At 42.2% G+C, this 23,899-nt stretch overlaps 1 protein-coding gene across 2 annotated transcripts; it reads right to left on the bottom strand.

Annotated features, from left to right (window-relative positions):
• cdkl5 (cyclin dependent kinase like 5) lies at nt 1–23,248 on the bottom strand. 2 transcript variants are annotated; one of them, XM_049717887.1, is made up of 21 exons: nt 22,895–23,248; nt 18,202–18,530; nt 17,326–17,360; nt 12,838–12,883; nt 12,634–12,770; nt 11,534–11,654; nt 11,159–11,218; nt 10,211–10,301; nt 9,037–9,139; nt 8,185–8,271; nt 7,775–7,855; nt 6,641–6,816; nt 5,160–5,998; nt 4,309–4,649; nt 4,082–4,186; nt 3,802–3,907; nt 3,541–3,676; nt 3,085–3,190; nt 2,592–2,756; nt 2,138–2,344; nt 1–1,605 (listed from the first exon to the last, which is right to left on the bottom strand). In XM_049717887.1, the coding sequence occupies exons 2-21, from the start codon at nt 18,236–18,238 to the stop codon at nt 1,189–1,191; spliced, it is 3,396 nt and encodes a 1,131-aa protein (XP_049573844.1). In that variant the 5' UTR covers nt 18,239–18,530; nt 22,895–23,248; the 3' UTR covers nt 1–1,188. The 2 variants fall into 2 exon arrangements, with proteins under 2 accessions (XP_049573844.1, XP_068506564.1); XM_068650463.1 differs by lacking the exon at nt 22,895–23,248 and adding an exon at nt 19,173–20,633.
• Between the last annotated feature and the right edge of the window lie 651 nt (nt 23,249–23,899).

Raw genomic sequence — 23,899 nt, 5'->3', positions numbered from 1 at the left:
TCACCATGACAGTTATCTATTCATCTCTGTGTCAAAGTAAAGCTCTTGTAATTACACATTGAACACTAGTACATACCATTTTAATAATCCCCTTTATCTTATTAGGGCTATAACTATACCTTATATACTCAGGTGTAAAACAAATAACAATAAATTATGTTGATATATATTTTTTTCTCTCTCTCTGTCTTATCAAATATTTGAAGAAAAAAAAAAAAAAGCTTAGGTGGTCACCAGGGGAAGCGGGTGTGCTGCAGTTGTGTTCTGTGACCAGAGGATGGGAGCAGAGGCAGTTTCTAATCCTCAAGACCGAAGAACAGCCCTGACAGGGGCAGGCCAATGGAAAAGTTTTGTTTCGGCATTTAGTCCATCGAATTCTCATCCGGTGTCAGGTCTCGGTACTAGAACACTCTTTGTCTGCATTACCCAGCCAATTCAGTAGAATGACTTGTTCCACAACTAGGGCTACTTTAGGCTAGTATGCAATTAAACCTTTCTAGTAAAGTACTGGGCTGCCTCGGTAGGTCTAACAAGGATAGTCCCAACTAGTGTGCCCCAAACTACTAAATTGTCTTAGTGGTGAGGACAAATGCGCGTAATTGTACATGGACCTTAAGATGGATAACAAGGAGATTGAATTAATATTTCTTTGATACCACTCGTATGACCCATGTACAAACATACGCTCACTCGTAGGACAGCTTGTTAAACAACATGTTACAATTGAAGCAAAACTGCTACTAGTGACGATTCTACCAGTTACCATCAAGTGCTTCATTAGAAGTAAAAGGAGTGCATGGAGATTAACTAGTTCAGTTTGACCTAACTAGTAACAGTGCAGCACGGTTGTTTAGTAGTATGGTTTAATTGTAGGCCAAAATGGCACTAGTTGTGGAAAAAAATATACTGAAACTAATGTGCAAAATTAATTTTCAAGACAAAAAGAGTTTGAGAGCCTAGCCCGAGACCTTAAACTGGATATAAATGCTCAAAGGGCTTTCCATTGGGGTGCAAGTTCACATTGACGAGTAGTGTGTCTGCATTCGGTCCTTGTCCGGGCTCATCGCGCCAGAGGAGTGAAAGACGTTTTCACTTAAACTGTAACTAAAGTCAAGCGGTGCCCTCCTCGATCCAGCAGGTGCGTCCACGATGAGCCGTATCAGAGGCGGTACGGCTTGAGTTGGCCGTTTAGAGCGCCGTCTCCTTTAGGTCATTGAGGTTTGGCATTCTGGTGCGAGAGGCACGGGTAAAGGTGGGTCCGTTTTGCCCCGGTTTGATGCCCAACTGTTCGGCCGTGAACTGCACGCCCTCAGCCCGCTGCAGTGCCGACACGTGCCAGGCGGACTCCAGCTGGCCCGGCAGCGGGTAGCTGGCCTTTCGGTTCTTGGCCTGAGACGAGCCACTCGCTCCGGAGTGACCCCGGCTCTCGGCGTGCCCCCGGCCCTCAGCGTAGACTGCTTTGGAGGAGGGCTGAGGGGGGTTGGGCAGAGGGGGCTGGAAACGTAGGTCTGTGGGGGCAGGAGGAGGAGGAGGAGGAGGGGGCTGGCCTTGGTTTGGAGAAGGGGAGAGGTGGAGAAGCCTGCGAAGGGACTTCAGCGTTTGGCTCTACGCGTGAGAGAGACACCAAGGAAAGTTGCCAGGTAAATAAATGTAATGAATAATAAATACATGAATAAAAATAAATGTAAATAATAAATATATAATAATAAAAATAATAAAGCACAGTAACCAAATTTTTGCTCTTAATTAGGTTCCATCAACTAACAAATAAATCATTAGGTTTCTATGAAGAGGTACAGCCAGTAATAAAGTATTTGTACTTTGTTATTTCCCACGACTGACCATACCACTTGATGGAAACAGAAGTGGTATTAGGGTAAACATAGCTGCTTCAAAATGTAGCAAGAAAAAGTGAAAAGTCATTAGAAAGATAAATACAGTATTCAGGTAAAGTACACATACCTGGACAATCAAAGTACGACTGAAGAACATAACTAGTTATCAGTTTTAATCAGGTTTTACAGTTAGTGGAGGGAAGTACCAAAGTACAAATACATTGTTACTGCATTTAATTAAAATTGTTTTTTTTTTTTTAAACGTTCAGGTGTACTTGAGGCCGAGCCCAGGAAGTATGTACCTGAGAATGTGAGTCAATCGCTTTTTCTGTCGGCCATTCGTTCACTCTCTCTCTTCCTCTTTCTCGTTCTCTGTCTCGATCGCGGTCTCTGCTCTGCTCCCGTTCTCTGTCTCGGGAACGCTCTCGGTTTTTCCGACGGCTTCCGTGGCGAGAGGATGATTTAGAGCCCCTCTGCAAGGACAGATGCTCTTGTGCATTCCCAGTTCCCTTTTATCAAGAAGATATGAGGAAAGCATCAGGTATAGTATATCATCAGGTATATAAATATTTTAGTTTACAAATAAATTATGTTTCCTTGGCCCGTGTATAAATAAAGTCTTTGTCCTCGATAGTAAGACAATTCAGCTCGCTATTAAATCGACTGTTTTACAACAAGTAATCGTCAAGTAATCCGCATTGTCTTACTATTGAGAACATGGACTTTAAGCATCACAGTCATGTGCTTTAGTCTTACTGTTGTGGCAGGATATGGCGGCGGAGGAGGCTGCTGTTGTAGCATAGGCGAGGGCACCACAGGAAGGGCTTTGACAGCTGAGTTGTGCTTTAGGCTGTTCTTGGAGCTGAAGAGCGGGAAGAGGCTTTTCCTGATACTGGGGTTCCTCCCGTCCGCCATGTCTGCCTGTGAAGAGGAAAACATGTCACTGTCAGTCTCAGCAGCTACTAAATGAATAAATGATCACTAAACATGATATACAGTATGTCTGCACTATACTGCAGTATACTTTTCCTACTGGTGGTGAAATACAAAGTAAGTTTTTACAAACTATTTTTACTATTTTTTGGAACCACCCAACAAAATTGAGTATATTCACCTCAAAACTAGCACATGGATCTGACGAAATCAATCATTTCAGATGTATTTGATTGACTTTTGCTTATTTTCATGATGGTAATGATTTCCCACAATTGCCATCAAATGAATGGATCGTTTGTGGAAAAGTGCTTACTCCTTGTGTCTTCTTCTTTTTCTTTTTAATGGCCCTGAAGAAGCCTTGTTTTTCTTTCTCTTTGGCAGGCTCTGGAGGATTCATCACCATTGCTTCCGCTGCGCTCCTGAAAAAGGAAACCTTCATCACCGATCGACTATGTTTGTAATGGCGAGATCACAATGTGATAAATGACTTCTCCTTCAAAAAGCTTATTGTGAGAAAAAATACACAAACGGCACTGCAATACAACTCTCTTAGAAAAAAAAATCAACATTATATTTGTTTTTTATTTTACAATCCATTCTGGTATGATGCTGCATCATTGTTTTCATAATACCAGGGAATGTTTGAAAATCTTTGTAATGGGGTACCTAAAGTTATGGCCACATAACGTGGCAACATTTTCAACTCAAGTTAAGCCACTGTCCACTCCGACTTGAAAGACCTTAGCGTTCTCTTAAAAAAGATTCTCACCAGTCAAAGGCAGTCTGGCGTTTGGAGTGGTTGACCATGGTAACAGGGTTGCCAGGGACAACGGGTACGACTGGTCCTCGACCCTGCCCAACACCCTCGTGGAAAGACGAGGAGTTATCTGGTCTGGGCGACGGCACTGGACAGAACCAAGACAAGCCTTGTTCCTTCTTGCGATAACTAATCATCTCTAAGATTGTCCAGGTAAGTCATTTGAAGTCAAACAATAATACATATTTTTTTGTTTTTTACAGTTTTACAGACCTCTGTAAAAGCTACCAACTCTTCGGGGCATGGACTCAGTGAAGATCATCCGGTTCTCCTTGGAAGACGCTCCATCCTCTCCATGAGCGTCGTGATACATACCGACCTTTACGTTGCACAAAGACAACACAATACAAAAATCAGGAGACACTGAGACAAGCAAAAAAGTTCTTAGTGAATTTACACTAATACCAGCAATAAAGTCGGAATAGGCGCGTGATCAAGGTGAACAAACAGCTGTCTATACGCTTTGTAAGATGGAAGTCATATGGTGTCAAACCTCATTCTTAGGTGGTCGCTGAGTATGAAAAGTGGCAGTGTTGTCCCTAGTTGAATCTTTGACGGGGGCACATGGGTGGCTCATGTCTTTAGGGGACGGCTCGCTCTGTTGAAGAAACCGACATGTACAGGTCAAAGTTTCCTCTCTCTCTCTCTCTCTCTCTCTCTCTCTCTCTCTCTCTCCATCCGTCTTTACCCGGTTCCCCCCCACCCCCACATTACACTTACCCTGCTCATGCCGTCCGTGCAGTCTTCCCTGGAAGAGCTCACCGAGTGCCCACTAAGCGTGGTCCTGTGCTGAAGTTGCGGGGAAAGAAGCTGGAGACTAGAAGCTCGTGTCGGAATAGCCTGACCTGGAGGGGGCAAGCCCACCATCCCAGCTTCTCCGCCATGAGGTCGGTGGCGCTCTCTCCTTACATACATGGAGTGGCGTTGAGGCCGTTGCTGAGAGGAGAAGGGCGACGAGTAACCCAGGCCATAATGGTAGGAATCGTGTGGGGAGGGCAGCGTGTGGGTGGAAGGCATCCCTGCACCCCCAGGGTCTAAGAGCTCTGGAGCCTTGGCCTCCTCTGCGGGTGAGAGGGAAGATTCATTGCACATTTTCAATCATCTACCATCCATCTAAAATTGTTAGTTCAGGGTTGCTGTCCATACCTGCCATCTAGTGGTTAAATGTGATATTACAACTCAAAATGACAGTTGATGCTTTTGTGCCACACGTGGGGAGCCAATTGCCCATCTCCGATATAGACAACCTCTCACACTCTCTGTATCTCTGTTGCAGACTCTGTGACACTCAGATCAATGGACACTTGCCACACCTTGTTTTGACGGCAATGTCTATTCTAATTGAATGAGGAAATACTATATTGGTTGATTCATTCAATATCTCTTCTCAGGGGAAAGCAGTGATACAGAGAGACTGAAGGAGTCACACACAGGCATATAAATGAAAATGTATTCAAGGATTAAACACCTGTTGTGAATTTTGTCATTCAGCGGACAGCAAGCACTGAACCCTTGTCGAGTTGGACGTGTGCATGGAAAAGTTATCAGAGAGTTGATAGCATGTAACCTACCTGGAGCCAAAGATTTATGTCTGGACTTGTGTCTGGAGGAGGAGTCGAGCGTGCTGCTCTCCATGCGGACGTTGCTGCTGCTACGGGACGCGGGGCTGTGCCCCGGGCGATCACTGTGTCGTGCCGAGGGGCTGCCAGGTGGCCCGGGGGCCCCTGCAGGGGCATTGAGGTCCAGACAGCTGGCAGGGAAGAAACGGGCGCTGGGTCCCACCGCTGCGGTCGTGTTGGAATTTGGGTCATCGGGGTGAAGTCGACCGTCGCTGAGGTTTCCTACAGATTTGGCATCGCTCAGAGTGTTGTGGCTCTTGGACAGGCTGAGATAGGAGGTGGAGCTTTTGGAAGAAGACGACATGGAGCCGTGGGTTGAGTCGGCCACGCTGTGGGTGTGTCTCCCGTGTTGTTTGTCTCCTGCTGACTGTAAGGTGTTGGTCTTGCTTTCCAGGAAGGTGTGGCGTCCACCTTGCTGCTGCTGTTGCTGCTGCTGCGAGCGAGAGGAACCGCTGGACTTGCTGAGGCTGTACTTTGCACCATGTCCTTGTTCTGGCAACTTGGGCGAGGGTCCCAAATTGAAATCAAATTCCGATTTGTTTTTGACTTCTTTGGGGCTGAGGAGGTGCGGCAGGTTGTTATTGGCCAGATCTTTGCTGGACGAGGCAGAGCGGTTGAGGGTCTGGGACAGATACTGACTCTTGGGGTGAAGTGTCGGACTTAAACTCGACGGGGGTTTGTTACCGTTGAAAAAATTCTCGTTGCCAAGGTGATGGAGTTCACCATGACGTGGGAGACTTGAACATTCTTTGCTGTTGGAGCGACGCTGGCTTGAGCTCTTGGTGTGACTCCTAGGGTGACATGTTCAAATTCAGTGTGATAGTTTTATTTCTGGCCGCTTGGGGGCAGCACACCAAGTTGAACATTCACTACCAGTATATTATAACATGGAAGCTCTATTTATGGCATTTACCCTTCTCAGACACTTTAAAAACATTTAAACTTAAACTAATTAAAAGCTCATTTAAGTATTCCTTTATCACATGGTCTCAGTGTCACAGTCAAGAAATGGGATGCAAAAGCTTGTTAGCGCAATAAAATGCAAAGTGTGCTTGCTTCAAGCTGTTGATTTGTCTATCCCTATTGAGGGTTATCATAACACTAACGCAAAAGCGAATGAAATATTTCTTCTAATGAAAGTCAGCTAGCTTAACACCAACATATAATTGGGATGGGTTAGTGGAAATTGATATACTAGATGCTATGGTTGGATTAAAAACCTTTAAAGTTCTGATACTCAACAGAGCGAAAAACACAAACGGATCATAGTACTATTCTCACTGTTATGTTGACCATATATAGAAAAGAGCAAAATAGCATTGCTGCAAATGATGAACGACGATGTAGCACTGCTGATAGTGTGTGCATTAATTTTTTTTTTAAATGTAAGACTATGACAGCTGAAGCTTAATTTTAAAAGCTGTTTACTGGACCTTGTCGGGACTGTGTTTTCTCCATGATGGTGTGTTTTCCTCTTGGAGGAACGTGGAGGGTTGGGCGAGGAAGGCGAAGGCCTCTCTCGCTCCACCTGCCTCAGAGGCTGGAAGGCTGGATGATTCAGACTCTGCTCAGTCAGATAGCGCTCAGTCGGGTTGAGAAGCAGCAGGTTCTGATGAGTAACACAAACACACACACACACACACACACACAGACATACACAGACACACACGTGCATTCAAAGGAAACTCTCTGAGAAAATGTTCTTTGCAAAAATATGTATCTAAACATAGTGTTCTGATTAGTATTGGATTTTTGGAATAAGAATGAATCAGATGAATGCGTCTATTCTCATCTAACTTCTCATCAGACATTTTAGCTTAATACAGCTATGGACTGAAATTGACATAAAACCCAGACTACAGGATCGCTGCGCGTGATCACAAAGCACTAGATGTTGATTCAGAGAATTTTATAATGTCACACGTAGTTCTAGTGTTCTCTTCTGTGATTAAATGTGTGAAGTGCAAATTATGACCATAATACAGTGAACCCCATAATTCATGGAGGTAGGGACAGAACCCTGCCGCGAATAGTTCAAATGAAAGTGAATAACTGACAAAAGGTTTATTCTGTACAGCAATTGTCTATGCATGCAAACAAATGACAGAGGATAGGTTCAAAGTTAAAGTGTTTTTGAATTCGAAAAATAAGGCGTGGGTTCACTGTCTATAAATAAATGCCTCTCAGAGCGCTTGTATTGACTCTCATTAGTTTTCCAATGTATGGTACACGTACAAGTAGCAGTCTGTCTGTTCCCTTGAGTGCAGTGCTTCTCAAATAGTGGGGCAAGCCCCCCTTGTGTGACCCCAGGGAACATGTTAATAAGCTTACAAAGTTATGCACAGGTCTACGTATTACAATCTTATAGACAAATTCTGTCCTATTTTTAGTTACTGACTGAGGAGAATTGGGGCGGGGCGTGAACATTTTTCATCTTCCTGGGCGGCATGATTGTAATCATAAGAATAGAACCTCTGCAAAATGTTTGAGAAGCAGTAGTGTAATTTTACCTAACCAGTGTCTTGTGTTAATAGGCAGAATGTCACTGTATTGTGTTTGAATTTTACCTTCATAAGATCCAACATCAAACCGCTTAAAATGCCTTGGTACCTTCTCTCCAGTGTCTGAGGATGAGTAACTGAGGGAAACTGAGACACACGCATACACACAGAGACGATGTCAAACCTTGATATTTTTAATTATATTTTTATGCTTGTAAGACGTTCTAATTGGCTAAGGTCACATGGTACTCGGTGACTGTTGCGAACAAATCTACTGCACACGCACGCACGCACAGACACAGACACACACATTCACCGCAGGCCTTGTGGAACGGTTTGTTTCCATCCCATGAGTCACAGCACTGGACTCAGTCATGAAGAAGCGAGGGAGCGATAAAAACAGCGACGAGTGAGGACGAAGAAGGGGGAAAGAAATACGAGGAAGTCGACAAAAAATAATCAGCAGAGTGTCGTACCCTGATTCCGTGAAAGCGAGGGTTGTTGTAGAACAGTTTCATCTGCTCAGCAGGAAGTGGCCCAAGGACCTTCTGAATAGTGAATAGCTGTAAATAATAATAAAATCATACATTGGTGTTAATATTATCGTAGTGTTGATATTGTCGTAGACATTGTGGGATAGCGTAACGAATGAAAGAACAAAGTGCAACTTTCCATCTCTTTAAAAAAAATCGGTACGAGTATGCGCTTTGTCCTCACTAGTAAGACAATTATACTAGTAGGACAACTACCTTTATATTTCTAGTACACCACTTGACCTCTGCACACTAATAGTCGTTATCAGTTTGGATCGTTCGGATCAGGTGTATCAAATCAAATCTAAAATATGTTGGACCGAGGACCGCCATTGCCTACCCCTGCTCGCGTGACATTATAAAATTCTACTGGTGTAGTGCTTCACTCATAGTCGGCTACTTGTAGCGTGCAGATGTCAACAAGTACGTTTTTAGCCAAAATACCAGTGCTGAAATGTCAAACAGTAGTAGAAGGCAGTCGTGTGTAAAAAAAAAAAAAAAAAAAAAAAATCAAAGACAGATATTCTAATAGGGAGCCTGACTCATTCTCCACTTAATTGTCTTACTAGTGAAGACAACGAGCATTATAGTAGAACATGCACTTTAAGATGGACATCAAGGAGAGATAATAAATGCTAGAGACATTTGGATTATTGCGGGGGAAATACGGATCTGCAATTATCACAGTTGGAGGAACTCTCCTCTTATGTATTCATTTATAGATGTTCAGAATGCTGAACATGACATACGTCTTGTGAGAAATGTTTTTCTTTAAGGGGACGAGAGTAAGCAGACCTGATCAATCTCGCTTTCCCCGGGAAACAAGGGCTGCCCATCGCTCAGCTCCCCGAGGATGCACCCCACTGACCACATGTCCACCGCCTTGCCATAAGGAGCCCTGACACGATGAAGAAAATGTGCCAAGTCGTTAACAGCGCATTATGACCTCGGTGCTGAAATGAGAAAACAAGAATGGCGGTGCTGGAAATGAAAAGAAGACGAATAAGGAATGATGTTGGTGCAGGGAAATAAAAAGAGCGATTGCATGCTACGGGAAGCGATGCACATAAAACAAACTGTCATTTGCGAGAGAATGGAGCTGAGGAGCGTGGTGAGAAAAGGCGAGCGATCTGGCAGCAGTCGAGCAGAGGTGGTGTTGGAGGGAGAGATGATTTGAGGGGGCGGCATTCAAATTGCGTCTCGATAAATGTTCCAGGGCGTTTACTAAATCAAGCAAGCGCATCGAGTCTATGTGACTTCAGCTGTTTCTCAGCTGGACTGGACTTTTCATGCAGAAAATCAAAACACAACATACAGCTGCATGAACAACACAACACTAATTTGATCTCAAGACCAAGAAGGTGGAAAGCACCCAAAATCAGTAAAACTACAGGAGGCTTCAAGCTGCTCATTGTTTTATCACTGTCCCATAAAAAATACACTCATTTATAAAACATACAGTAGTTTGGGTTTCAAGACTTTTACTATTCATTTAACACACTAGTAAATCTAAAATTCATTTAGTAGACACAAAACAACCTTAGTTTACAAAAACTTTGGAGCACATGGACCAAAAAAAAAAAAAAAACCAGTACATTTTTAAACAATGTTATGTATTGTGTATTTGGGGTCACTTTAGGAAAAGCAATTAAATTTAATGTTTTTGTTGCTGTCAACAAGTCAAATTAGACCCCAATACTGAATGAAGGTTAATAGCTAAAAATGTAAGGTTACAGATCTACAATGGAAAATGTAAAGTGAACACACAAAAACCCACTGATAAATGTTTCTCGTGTTGGCCATCTCAATGCAACACACAAACAAAGAAACAAAAAACATACAAAAACAAACACACAACACCAAACAACCAATCGACCGACCAACCAAAAACTACTCTTGTGTAAAGAGTTTTTTCACATGTAACGTTCATGTTAATCAATGCTCAACCTTCCATCTAGTCCTTACTCACCCAAGCAGCAGTTCGGGTGAGCGGTACCATCTTGTGGCTACGTACTCAGTGTAATTGGCATCGGTTCCTTCAGACAGGTTGCGTGCAAAACCTGAGCCAAAGTAAAACACAAATTAATCAAAATAAATACATGTGAATGCATGCAAACATATAAATCTGTCTGTCTGTCTGTCTGTCTGTCTGTCTGTCTGTCTGTCTGTCTGTCTGTCTGTCTGTCTGTCTGTCTGTCTGTCTGTCTGTCTATCTTTCTGCCTGTCTGTCTGCCTAGCTCGCTGGCCATGCACTCTGAATGTTGAAAAATGACTGGTTTCTCAGGCTCAACAAACAACATTAATCTTACTTTCTCTGGAAAAACCCATTTCATACATATTCATTCTATTAGTGTTTGAGGGTTTAGCTATGCATCTTATTGTATTGGTTTTCAGTAGCAAAAATTCTCCTGCAGATACACCATTTACAAGGTGATAAACAATGACAATTTTCACAGGGCAAAACTAAATAAAAATAACTACAGTGATTACTGCTAATTTCATTTGAGACTCAGCCCATGGTGTTGTGTACTTTATTGAACAGTAAAAGTTTTATCAGTCTACAAAAGGCTGACAGGAAAACATGTTGACTTGAGCCACTGTGTACCTGAGGTAGGAGCAATTCTAGGCAGGTTTCTTTTTGTTGTTCCTTTTGCTAAACAATCATAACCCCTGTAGCATTTAAAAATGACTTGCACAGGTTGGGAACTTCTAAGGCTGTAGGCAACAAAGAGCAATGCTTTGAACATGCACCGTGAAAAAAGAGAATGCTGTTTTAAGAAACGGTACCGTTTCTTGTGCCTACCAGGGAATGAGAAGCACTGAAGAATTAGAATATAAATCCTTTTTTTTGGTTTCTGGTCAGTAGTAATGTAAAAATTCTGTATTTTAGCACTAGCATGTGAGAAAGAAAGCTCACCAAAGTCACAGAGCTTGAGGACATCCTCAGAGCTGATGAGCAGGTTCTCTGGTTTGATATCTGGAGGAGCGGGAAACCCAAAGACAAAAGTATTATATTTACATCTTTTTGCCGTTGATGAATGTGTCTGAATCTTTTTTTATTGCTACCTTTGAACCTACACTATTGAGATATTTGGTTGAAATTTCAGGAAGACCCTTAAATGTGATACAATATATTCATATTTGAGCCATGAATAGACAGAAGGTCAAATCAAACTCATGTTTAAGGGTTACAGTGTATTTTGGGTTAATCCCAAAATGTCACCCAAGAGGACTGACACGAGAGACAGAAAACCATCATCATGCCATTTCAGAAAAATAATAAATATTCCACCTCTGTGCACGATCTCGTTCTTGTGACACCAGTTGATTGCTTTGATAAGCTGGTAGATGTAGCTTCGGACTTTATCTGGCGCGGCACCATTTGGAAGTTCCTCCAACAGCTCCAGCATGTTCTGAAATGTGCATACAACGGTTAAATGACCTCTACAGAAAAAAATGATCTCTTCATTTTTCATGGGCGTGTCCTCCTTTAGAATTCCGTGTGAGCTGGGATCAATCAAGAGGTGAGCACACCCTGGACTGATCGTCAGTCGGTTGCGGGAATGATGCCAAGAATTTGTGACTTGAGGTTCTGAATTGAGGCAAAAGTAGTACTTTGCCACCATCTATTGGCAACTTGGCCCTATGTTCTTGTGAGTTGAGGCGCTTTAGTTAGACCAGTGATTCTCACCGATTTTCATGATTCCCTATTACCCAATTCCTGCAAATAGCAGGCGTTCACATGCATCTTGATTGGTCGGTGTTTCCGAGAAAGGAGCTTAGTAATAATAAAAATAAATAAATAAATCACTTAGCAATGAAATGTAAAAATCTGTGGGCAAAAATTACACTGAACATTAAAATCAAACCTATTATGAAATAACTACTGGGCTGGATACCGTGGCAACATAGTGAGGGAATACACTATTCATGAAAACAAAGTTCATATGTTGCCATGGTGATGCTTTTTTTTTCTTCCAACGTGTAACTGAGCAGCCTCAACAAGCTGAAAATGTGTGGATGCAGAACTGTGAGAATATCCAGTCTACACCAGGGATTGTCAACCAGTGGTCCGCGGCCGTCTATTGCTCCGTGGCGGCATTGCAAGTGGTCCACGAAATTGGAAATAGAAAATAATTGTAGCATATTTAAAGATAAAACAGATGTATTATTTAGACTTGATTTATTTTCCAGCTAATTTTGTGAATCATTTACCCATCCCAATGATGTCAAATGTAGCTGAGATTCCCAAAATAGACATGCAGATGCAAATAAATAGCAATGTAAAATAAAATAATATTCCACCAAAGCAGCTTATTGATTATAATGGCGGTCCTTTGGACAAAACCAGTTGAAACCCCCTGGTCTACACTGACGGATGAGAGTGCGCACCCTTTCAACGTATTCAAAAACAAGGTAGAGCTTCCCCCTGCGGCGAAAGGCTTCCTTCAGCTCAACGATGTTGTCCTGCTTCAGCGTGCGAAGCATCTTCAGCTCCCGAAGGGTCGTCTCCTTAACCTCCTCATTTTCTGTGTGCACAACAATAAAGATGATGGACGATGATCCTTTTGGTGGGGTTGCCATTGTCCTGCTCACCTTCGCTGTCTTTGAACTTCTTGATAGCCACCAGCTCGTTGGTTTCCTGTCAATACGCAAGAATGAGCGTTAAAACCAAGAATGGGTGCAATAAATGTGTATAAATAAACAATAGGCACAATCATAATCCTTATTGTCTCATTGTAAACAAGTTTCAGAATGGGAGCATATTGTATTTTTCCCGGGAATGGATGGAGTGCTGGATGAACAGATGGGTGGCTTTGTAAAACTAATGAAGAGCAGAATGATTCAATTGACTTGAACAGATTTAAAGACTTCAGTATATCTAGACAAGAGGCAATTCTTTTACCCTGGGGCACCCACACACAGAACAAAAGAAGAATATCCTGGCATGGTTAAGATGGATCTTCAGCTTTGCTCTAGTGACCCTGCTGAATTCAACAATCTGGTCTAGTTCCAGGTTCTTTTTTCCGATGTGGCTTTTGCTGCTCTACGAGATGATGTGCGCAGGATTTAACACATCCCACATTTGCTGGGATGGCTTGGAACACATTCACAGATAGCACCAATAGAGGCCTGGATTCTTTTCCAGAAAACATGCACAATAATCTTGGAAACATTCTTAGAGGCATGGGTCCAAACTTTTTTAATGTCGCTGATAGATCATCTGTGAAGACTGCTGGATTAAGCTCTATTATAAACTAATCATATTATTACCAAGGCCCAATACCAAATGGTGAATTCAAGCACAAAAAACAATTTGATAAAAATTACAATTTCACCCCCTCCAAAATTCAACCAATTTGTATTTTCTCCAAATCACAAAAATCTTCGGCTTTTGCATTGCAACTTCATGTGCACGCCCCACCACCGCCTCCACGTTTCAGAACCAAAGCCACCAGTTTAATCACTGTGTCCATTCCGACATTCAGGAATCACCCAAAACACAAAAACAAAAGCGAGCTAGGTGAGCACCAGTGAGCTATGAATCATTCTGTGTACAGAGGGGAGTCCTGCAAGTGAGCGGAAACAAACACAACACTTGCACTCATCGAGAGGTTGCACACATTGTCTGATCATGTGACTAAACAACACCCGATACAATGACGTTGATCTGCGATGAGAAATGACTCACGCGGGTTTCTCTCTCGCGGTTTTGTGGCAATGAGTTGTTTTTGAGGGGCCTTCCGTGCTCTTGGCTTGGGGTGCCATACATTCAAATCAGTCTTCAAATCGGGTGGAACTTTGGTGATATGCAAAAGCAGTTTTAAAAATGAGGCACACTGGCTCTGATTTGTTGCTGTAATGTCATTTCAAAGGAACTTGTGGTGGACGTGAATAATGCATTTTCACAAAACTTGAAATGAATTAATTAAAGGCTTCTTGTTTTGCTTTTGTGCTGTTTTTGGAAATGTATCTTTGTTGGTGTGACCTGATTAATATTTTAAGCAGCGGGCTCCCCCCACACACACACACACATTTCAGAATCAAAATCCTCCGTATGTAAAAAAACTGTTTTGATAGTTGAAGTCGATCGAATGTGTGACAGAGCTGCAACGGTGAATAAAGTAATTAAGGCACTCGAGATTTGCAGATTGACAAGTCACTTTGAAATTACAAGTCAACCAGTGAAGGTGTTAATGTCAAGGGGAAAGAAACCACTGGATGCCTGCTTGTTTGGTGTGCATTGTACCATCGTGCTGAGCAGAGGGAAGGAGCTCGAAAATATTGAAGGTCCTTCCACTGTGAAAAGACTCTAGTGTGCCACTTTTAAAGGGAAGGAAATGCTTTGATTGTCCACGATTGAGGTAAGTTGTGAGCACTCCCACAGTGGCACAGCACTCCCTCTCGCATATCTGCCATGTCTGTTGCAGTTGTCTGCAAAATGACTGAAATCGGATTTGGAGCAAACTCGGGGGTACAAGAACATTAAATAGAATGCCACTAGAAGATTAAATACAATCCAGGAATCATCTGCCTTGTGTTTGACAACTCTTGGGCAATCTGTATCCTACTGTTGGTAAAGAATGAAATGTTTAAGAAGCACTAACTTACGCTGATTATCATTCAAGAAATGCTTTAATTAAAATAATATCTAAACTCAGATTCAACCTATGGGCAGGAGAGAGACTAACGAGAACTAAAGCCTACATGTGATTCTCCCTCGGTCATCTCTTCTATTCCAATGCTTCTCGATTGTGTTGTTTTCTAGAGGGGTCAGACATCAGAGGTCTCTCAGTGTTGGCGCACAGCGAGGGGCTGGCAGCGAGATCTCCCACACAAACCCGCTGCCAGGCTCAGGATGCTTCCGAGAGCGGGAAAAAAAAAAAACACCACATCATTTTCACCTAATGTCTGAGGAGAGAAATGTAATCCAACGACTTGTTCTTGCAGCTGAAGTTGAAGGCAAAAGGACGTGAACGGCAGAGGACTTCCCGTCATTAGCGCTCATGCATGATGTAGTAGACTGCGTTCAAGCTCCGTGACAGCATCTCGCAGGGTGCTGATGATTGTTTTAATCGTAAATAGCATCTCTGACCTTCTCTCGTCTTTGGAGCCACGGTGGTGTCAGTGTAGTTATAAATAACCGCTGACTTTTCTTCTACTTAGGACACGAACAGCTCCAGATTGTAACATATACGGACTAAATCTCGGCCACAGTGATACACAAGGCACAGATTTTGCTTCTTTTCAGATCAAAAGTTGATCACACAATGGTTTTTCTTACATTTGCAACTATGGTGTTTTGCTGTTTTATTTTTGCCATTGTGCGAATTTGTGATGTCACGTTTTGCCTCAACCTGCGTCACTTCTATTTACAAAGTCACTTGATTTAGTTTTATGTAATCAAATCACAGGTCATTTTAGTAGCGAGAAATTGGCTTGGGGAAACACTGGCTAGCATGTAGCTTGCGCTATTGTCACTCCCAAATTGAGAGATAACACGTTAGCCTCCGTACACACACCCACATACGCTACAACACTTGTAACGGAGTGGTGGAACATTGCACAAAAGCTGGCACGCATTTGCTGCGCTAATTAAATGTTCCCTCCAAGTCGCCACGTAGTGCACATGAATCCATTATTTAGACGTACACATTTGCAACGCATTAAGTTAAGTGCCATCACAGTCACCCACTGGGGTCAGATTCCAGTAGCTATTGCATGGCATCTTATATATTCTTATGATTGACTCAAAGTAATACCAGCTCGGCTTTTGACTGATAAAAGGGTGACCCAGTTACCATCAGCTAGGTCTCCATGTTCAATTCAGTACTTCCTCCATTCCATTGCGCACCCGCATGCACACTATCACGTTGCTTCTCTTGCTCCTCCCCTCCCACCCGATGTCTTTTCCCTTGCTTCCAGCCGAGAAAAGTAAAAATAACTTGCTCTTGTACAGCAAATGTAGGATTAATCCGGTCAGGGTCTGGCTTTGCGTGAGAACAAGAATCGCATTGACTTCAAGTCAGTGAGAATCAAGTGGCAGGATGTTCCTGAGGAAAATCAACTGCTCAGGTCTCCGCTCAACAGCATTTCATGGAATTAAGAGCATTTGACAAGCTCCTGTTGAAAATACACCAAAAACTGGAAACCCTATTTTGAAACCCTACTCCTAGATTTAACACCTAACTTGAACCCCTAACACTTGAAACACTCATTTGAAACCTTACTCTAGTTTGATACCCTAACTTGAAATCCTAATCTAAATGTGATACCCTAATTTGAAACCATAAACCTGCGATTGAAACCCTAATTTGAAATCTTACTCCTAGTTTGAAACCTTCCAAGTGTGAAACCTTAACCCTAATTTGAAACCCCACTAGTAGTTTGAAACCTTCATTTGAACCCTAACCTTAGTTTGAAAGCGAATTTAAACCTACTTTGAAAGTCTAACCCTGCTTTCAAATCTAAACGCTACTTTGAAGCCTTAACTCCAGTCCTCTGCCAGTTATTGATCAACTTGTGGGGGAAATGGCATTTGAGTTGACAGTTGCACCCCTTCCTGAAATTTGACTTGAATATGCCTAACGTTTTGCGTGTAGTGGGTGTGTTTGCTGTCAATTATTCTGTTGGCTCTCTGTCCACTCTGCTATGTCCTGCCTAACAGAGTCTCATCTTCCCTTGCATATCAATTAGACTAACATTTCCAAAAGTGCCTAGCAATTTGTGTGAGTGCAAGGCACAACACTTCATAGCCTGACAAGATTGCCAATGCTTCGATAAACATACTGCTGAGAAATCGCAAGGAGAGGAAGACACACAAGCATTCAATTATATAAAGACACCACTGGAAGTGTAGTTCAAGTCAAATACATGAATGTCATTCATTTGGAAACTTCTTTCAAGGAGCTACTGGAAGTCAATCAAATTATACATGAATCTGAAAACAGACATTCATCCACTTTTGCATAATGTTCACCAATGAACTTAGTTTAACCACAACAAGGATGTCCCACATACCAAGTATGAAATTTGAGGTGTCATACAAATAAATGATAGACCTGCAGTGAGGAGAATTCTTACCTTATGTCTGCATTTGAGCACCACCCCATATGCGCCTTCATAAAGAAACAGAAAAAAATATCAATAAAACATGAATCTGAGAAGTGCTTTAAAGTTGCAACCTCTAAATTGTGTTGTGGGCTCCCAAATGTGCACGAGGTGTGAGGCATACAAACTCTCCTACACACTTGTCTCACTTTTATTTTAACTAATATCGTCAAAAACACTGCACATGCACCTATTACAAGCTCTGAAAGCAAATTGCACAAAGCAATTTCATAATTTTCTGAAGCCGTTTCTTGACACACCTCTGATTGCGGATGTGCAATGCATCATGGGTTGACAATGTTGGCAGCACAATCTGCATCTTCTGCCCATTTGCAGTGAAAGTTATCCATCCATCCATCCATCCATCCATCCATCCATCCATCCATCCATCCATCCATCCATCCATCCATCCATCCATCCATCCATCCACCCACCCACCCACCCACCCACCCATCCATCCATCCATCCATCCATCCATCCATCCATCCATCCATCCATCCATCCATCCATCCATGTTTTCTTTTACGCTACTACGCATACCCGCCCGCCCGCACGCACGCACGCACACACACACACACACACACACACACACACACACACACACACACACACACACACACACACACACACACACACACACACACACAACACATGCGCTCACGATGGTCATCAAGATGCCATAATTGTTTGCGGTTTCATCTGCACAGCGATAAAAATCTCGCTCAATCAAACTCACCAAGGGTATCATAAAACATAACAAAGAGATGAGAAAGACCTCGATCCTCAGTGGGCAAGGCACGTTTAACTCATGTCACATAAGAACACATGCAATAAAATCCAGCAACTCACCTTCACCCACAATGCCAAGGACTTCAAACTTATTCATCACATCACCGTTTAGCGGAGCTCCTCCAGCAGGTGAAACGAGACCCTTGGTGATTCAGCGGTGACAGTCTTGCTGCGAGATGGAGTTAGAAGCAAGTGTGGAGTCCAAGAGAAATGCGGTGAGCTTCTGACCACACCCCATCTTTCTAAGTCCTCTTCGTCTTCATGTCCCCCTCTGCCTCAAGCTGCTGCTCTGATGCTTGTGAATGTCATTTTTTTTTTTAAATTTACGACTCCTGTTTTCTCCAGGTTATTTTTCTCTCAGTCTTTTTGGAGCCTCCAAACAGCTGTGCCTAAAAGACAAAAGCAAACAGTCAAAAGGTAAGAATGCAGTATTTCGATGAAGGAACTAAGCATTGTGGACTGTTATGGAGTGCTGATTGATGTCAATCATGTGGTGGGTGTACTTGACCTTTTCAATGTTTGTCATATAGGAATAGTCATTATCCAACAGTCAGGTGAGGCTAGTAATGACTTTGTTTACTGCACTTATGTGGACACTTCAGGTACCTGTGAAGCTTTACTTGAGATTTATATCGCTCATAACTGATCACTTTTGCTCCCCCACGTGTACAGATAACAAGTGGCGCAGATGGCACTGCAAATGGGGGACACACGTCCCCTGCATATTTATTAGGACCTGTGCCAGTCAAGACGTGACCTGTGACCCCTGCGCAATTTGAGGCACCCATTCACAGTAGGTCGGCCATCTTGGAACACTAATTATGGCGACTAAACTAGGCCAAAAAACGTTCACACATGCAAAATGAGAAGGTGCTTGCACATTAGTAATACATTTCGATAGCTGTCAGGAATGAGTTGAGCCAGGGCGACCAAATGCAGCTTGAACCAGGATTTAGTTGGAAGGGAGGTAGGTGGCGAACCGAAGACACAGACGGGATAGAGACTCACGGCCAGCAAACAGACAGACTGACCGACAGAAGTCCTCTTGGACAAGGTTAAAATTCTGACTGTGAGCCTCCAGACAACAGGAACAGGAACACTGGGCACGAACAGTAGACACCAACAAGGAGGAACACACGGGCAGGGTTTAAATACATCAGGTAACAAGAGGGAGGAGGTGACAGACATGACGATAACGAAGGGGTGTGGCTAAGGGAGGTTGACGGCAGAGCGTGCTCTGGCACAGGCGTGACAATAGCACCAATCCTGAGCCATTACTAGCTAGTTGTTGGTTTGAAATAATAATGAAAAAATGTTTTGTGTGATTTTTTTTCTTCTCATTACATGCATAATGTTAATTAATAAAAGATTTAACATTGGGTTTTTTTTGTGCGGGGAAGGTTTTTTTTTATAGTCTGCCAAGTTATCAGAAAAGTAAAGTGCATGTAATTTACAGTTTAAAAAAAAACATGTTTACTTTTGTACATTTAAAGTACCAGTACGTGAGTTGAATCAATATTTCAAATTTTATGAGTCTTTTTTTTAACATAAATATCTTCTTCTACTCAAGTACAAAATGCAAGTACTGACAGCACACAGCCATCCTGTTTGAAGAGAGCAAGGCAAAGTCTGATACACACTGTTGCAAGCTAAACAGAAACAAATCTTATTGTACATATAACACAGACTGCTGCGAAATAAGGAATGAAGTCCCCTCTGGTTGGCTAACATATTTTTTTTCAGGCTGTAAATGGGCTTTGATTGGTTGTCACCACTAAGCAAATTGACTTGGTAAAACAACTTGGTTGAAGTTGTTTTGCTCTCTTAGTGTTGGCTCCAGCCTGGGGCTGAGCTGCCTCAGAGTACTAAAGTGTCATTGGTAAAAGAATTACTTGGATACTGTTCGGTGTAAGACGCTGATGGTGTAGGGGTCCACTCGCTTGAATTGTGTGCAGGCAGCGTGGGATCAATTTCTGCTCAGTGGCAATGTTCATGTGGGTGTGTTTAGTTGTTAGTCTCTATATGTGCCCTGAAACTGGCTGCCAACCACTTCAGGGTGTAGTCTGCCTGACATTAGCAGGGAAAGGCTCCAGCAAACCAAAACAGGATAAACAGTGGTGTTGGGAATGGATGGATGGAGTGATTAATGATTCCATTGCAGTCTCTACCTCAGGTTCTATTTAAAAGCATAGTGTCGATTTTTTTTTCCAAATGCTAATTCTCAAAGTTCCCAGTCCAAGGTCCTACTTTGCGTAATTCCTTACATTAAAAATATAGTATTGATACATTCTGCAGTAGATGGTTGTTAACTAGGACATGTAAATGTAGAGAAATGCAGCATTTCCGAGAGGACATCTATAAATCATAGGTGATTTAAGCGTGACCTCAGCCCACTGAATCTTCCCTGTCCTTTTCCATCTCATCAGGCTGAGGCACAAGCGGTGGCAAACAGGACATTTGAATTATTTACCGGACCTAATTTCTACAACAGGGATTTTTGAGTGATCGTCTTTGAGAGTCAGAACAAGAGCAAAGGAATGTGTTATAAAGTGTGTTTTAATAAGTTGAAATGTGTTAAAAGGGTGTGGGAGTAGAGAGACAAAAAAATGTCTGTAAATTTGACACAACACAGAGAAAAAGTATTGTTAACAAGCCTGCTAAATTTAAATGTGGAAAAAAAATGCTAAGAATAAAAAGTAAGGCTCCAAAATCAAGTGTCTCTGTTATGTGGGAACCCACACAACAACAACATGGAGCGAGGCGCCTACGTCTTGGACGACCTTTCCGTGGTCAAGCAAGCAGTGTTTAGACTGGTGGGGCCACATAGATCACATTATTGTAAAGATATTTTTTCGAGTTGACTTCGCCATTGCTACTACCCATGTGCCGGAGCTGCATGCTTAGTTTTGTGCTAGAAAGAAGGATGCTAAATGAACATGGGCGCCCTTTGCATGGCTGTAATGGTTTGCAGCTCTTTTCTTCATCAAGGGTGCTCGAAACATTCACTCATTCATCCAGCTGCGGTACCGAGCTGCCCCTCAGCATCTTGCTTAAAGGCACTTGGGTGCATGGAGAGCATCAAGTGAATTATCCATACATAGTATTGCAAGACCGTACAGCAGATTTCCTGAGCCACAGATACCATATTCCATATTTACAATACCTAAAGTTAAATATTTTTGTTTCACCACTTTTGTCTGATATTTTCTTTCTAATAGAGGCCTTATAGTCCACATCTTTTTCATCAAAGTAACAAAAAAGTCATTTTACTTTTGTTTGTTTCCACAGTCTGCACTGTTTTAATTAAAGGACTTTATACTTCTACCTTTACCAGTCTTTTTTTTGTACATGGGTATCTATTCTACTTTCATGAGCAGTGTTTTTGTTGACTTTGTTTGTTACATTGCGGTTTTGTTTCATGTTATGTCATGGTTTCCCTTATTGATGTCTTGTCTAATCACACAATATTTAAGTACAGACAAATGTGCAAAAAACAACTCCTGTGCAGTTCTTAAATTAAGCATGGTACAGTAAACATTTTGCATTTATTTATTTATTAATTTATTAATTTATTTATTTATTTATTTATTTATTTATTTATTTATTTATTTATTTGTTTGTTTGTTTGTTTGCATTGCAACATCAATGGAGGTTGAAAAAGGTCGATAAAGTAAAACAACCCAATTTTAGAATAATTGGACTAAGCAGTTAACTTTGATGATTTTGATACAACTTGTGTGTTGTTCATGAAGTACCCCAAAATTGACCCAAGTTAGTGGGTTAGTCCAATTTTTAACCCTGCCCTATTTAGGGTGAAGGACAGTACATATGTTTTCAAATCAAGCGTGTCAAAGCAAGAAGTCGTCAGAAAAATTAACACAAGAGCAAAACATAGATATAGCCCTTCAAAAATGTACGAGTAGCCTAAAGTAACTAACTACTATTTATTACTTTCCACCAATGACTGTGTAGCTGACACTTGTTCATTATCTCCCAAAACACACTTTTAATGATGATATGGCTCATGTGCCTGTGGGCGTCTTCCTATGCGGTGCACTCTCCACTCAGCTACATCCTTCCAGGAGAAGCGATTGAGGCCATCGAAGGATATGCTGCTGCCACTGAGGACTGATTATAGAGCCCATTAAGCAAACCTATCCAAAAAAAAAAAAAAACGAGCAGCTCTATAGGTGGAGAAACATATCCCCCTGACCGCCCTGATCACATTTTCTCTGCATCTGACATGCCCAGAAATAAAGAATGACTTTGATAGTGTTAGTATAGATGTAAAACAAACATGCTTTCCAGTGGTTAGATAATAAAGTGAGGATGCACGTGATGTTGCACTGAGATTGCTACACCGTTTAACTGCGTTGCGGAGCGCGCCACCATTCCAGCACTGTGCACGCTTCCCCTCAGCCTCCACAGCAACCGGTGCATACATTAGATGCCGAGCATGTTCACGACCATGTTGCGCCAACAAGACGCACGAATAAGCAATTCCAATACCTTCTAAAAGCCATCATTAAGACGCGTAGAGGAGCTTTTTGGGGGGACTAATTTATTTATTTAATTTACGTGTTTACCTTACAGATGTGAGGTGGGGATGCTCAAGCAGGCGTCATGCACATAGGAGAGGATGAGATGGGAAAATGAAGAGCAATGTGACTGAGAGAGAGTGAGGAGTCAGAGGGGAGAAAAAAAAAAAGCCCAATCAGGCCTATGCGTCGTGACATGATGAAAAATCACTCACTCAATCCCTGGACGGAGGTGAGAGCGAATCCTCGGTCAACAAAGCGCCGACGACGGGGCGTAAGTTGCATGTGATACTTGCTCCCAAGCTCCGCGTTCACTGCCTGGGCATCATCAGCTGCTTAGAGCTGCAAGTACGTGGGAAAAAAAAATTGTCAATCCTATGAGCGACGCCGCCGGAAGCCAATAGAGAGCTCGCTGCGTCGCCTTCAGCATCCAACATCATGAGCTGGGATGATGACATACAACTTCGGATTGGAATCGATCATTTTAAGGATTAGTCCTCTAACGCACCACGTTCGGCATCGTATGTGAAAATCATGCGGCAGCTTCTCCTCACTCTCCTCCACCTACACTGCACCCCCACCCCCTGCACGAAGGCAGTAAAACCACCGTGCATGTGGTCTTTCTGGTAAGACCTGTGCAATACGCCCCCATTTCTTTCAAAGGCAAGTGTCCACTGTTTAGTGTGGGAAGTAAGAAACAAACTTCAAATTCGTTCTTACTAAACTTCAGACGATATTTTTTTGTATATATTTTTTTCTCACTCTCAAACGGGGCAACTATGCTTACATGACAGCTACTGCACTTATGTTACAAAATAGTAAAATGACAAGTTCTTCAACTCCTTTACTTTGTATTCTTAAAAAAGTACAGCGTTTGAAATGCATTTGAATACAAAAGCAAATGTGGCAAAAATATACTGATGAAGTCTTTTAGAAAGAACAAACAAAAAAGACTCAAACTGCAAGTACTGAGCGAACTCCTTGATTTCAATAAAAGTTAAAAATAGCAGACTATTGAATAAAATATTCAGTAGTGCAAAAACAGAGGGGCAAAGGTATGTAACACTGTACTTTAGTAAAAGCACACATTCAGACACTAAAAAAAAAGAAAAAAAAGATTTTAGCTCACTTGGGTAAAATGTTTAAAAAGCAGTACAGACTCAGAAATATATTTAATTATAAAGGCAGACGGGGCAAAGTACTCACAGTCTGTACTTAGG

The sequence above is a fragment of the Syngnathus scovelli genome, chromosome 4 (genome assembly GCF_024217435.2).
Source record: "Syngnathus scovelli strain Florida chromosome 4, RoL_Ssco_1.2, whole genome shotgun sequence".
Classification (NCBI taxonomy): domain Eukaryota; kingdom Metazoa; phylum Chordata; class Actinopteri; order Syngnathiformes; family Syngnathidae; genus Syngnathus; species Syngnathus scovelli.
The sequence above is the reverse complement of the archived record's forward strand: the minus strand, read 5'-3'. Positions and strand labels throughout refer to the sequence as shown.

Excerpts from the sequence above, each read along its gene's own strand:
- cdkl5 (XM_049717887.1), bottom strand. The coding sequence starts at position 18,238 with ATGAATAAGTTTGAAGTCCTTGGCATTGTGGGTGAAG. Across the intron at positions 11,655-12,633 it reads TTTTTGAATACGTTGAAAGG|AACATGCTGGAGCTGTTGGA; the intron begins GTGCGCACTCTC and ends TGCACATTTCAG. Across the intron at positions 7,856-8,184 it reads CTCGCTTTCACGGAATCAGG|TTTCCCTCAGTTACTCATCC; the intron begins GTACGACACTCT and ends CGTGTGTCTCAG.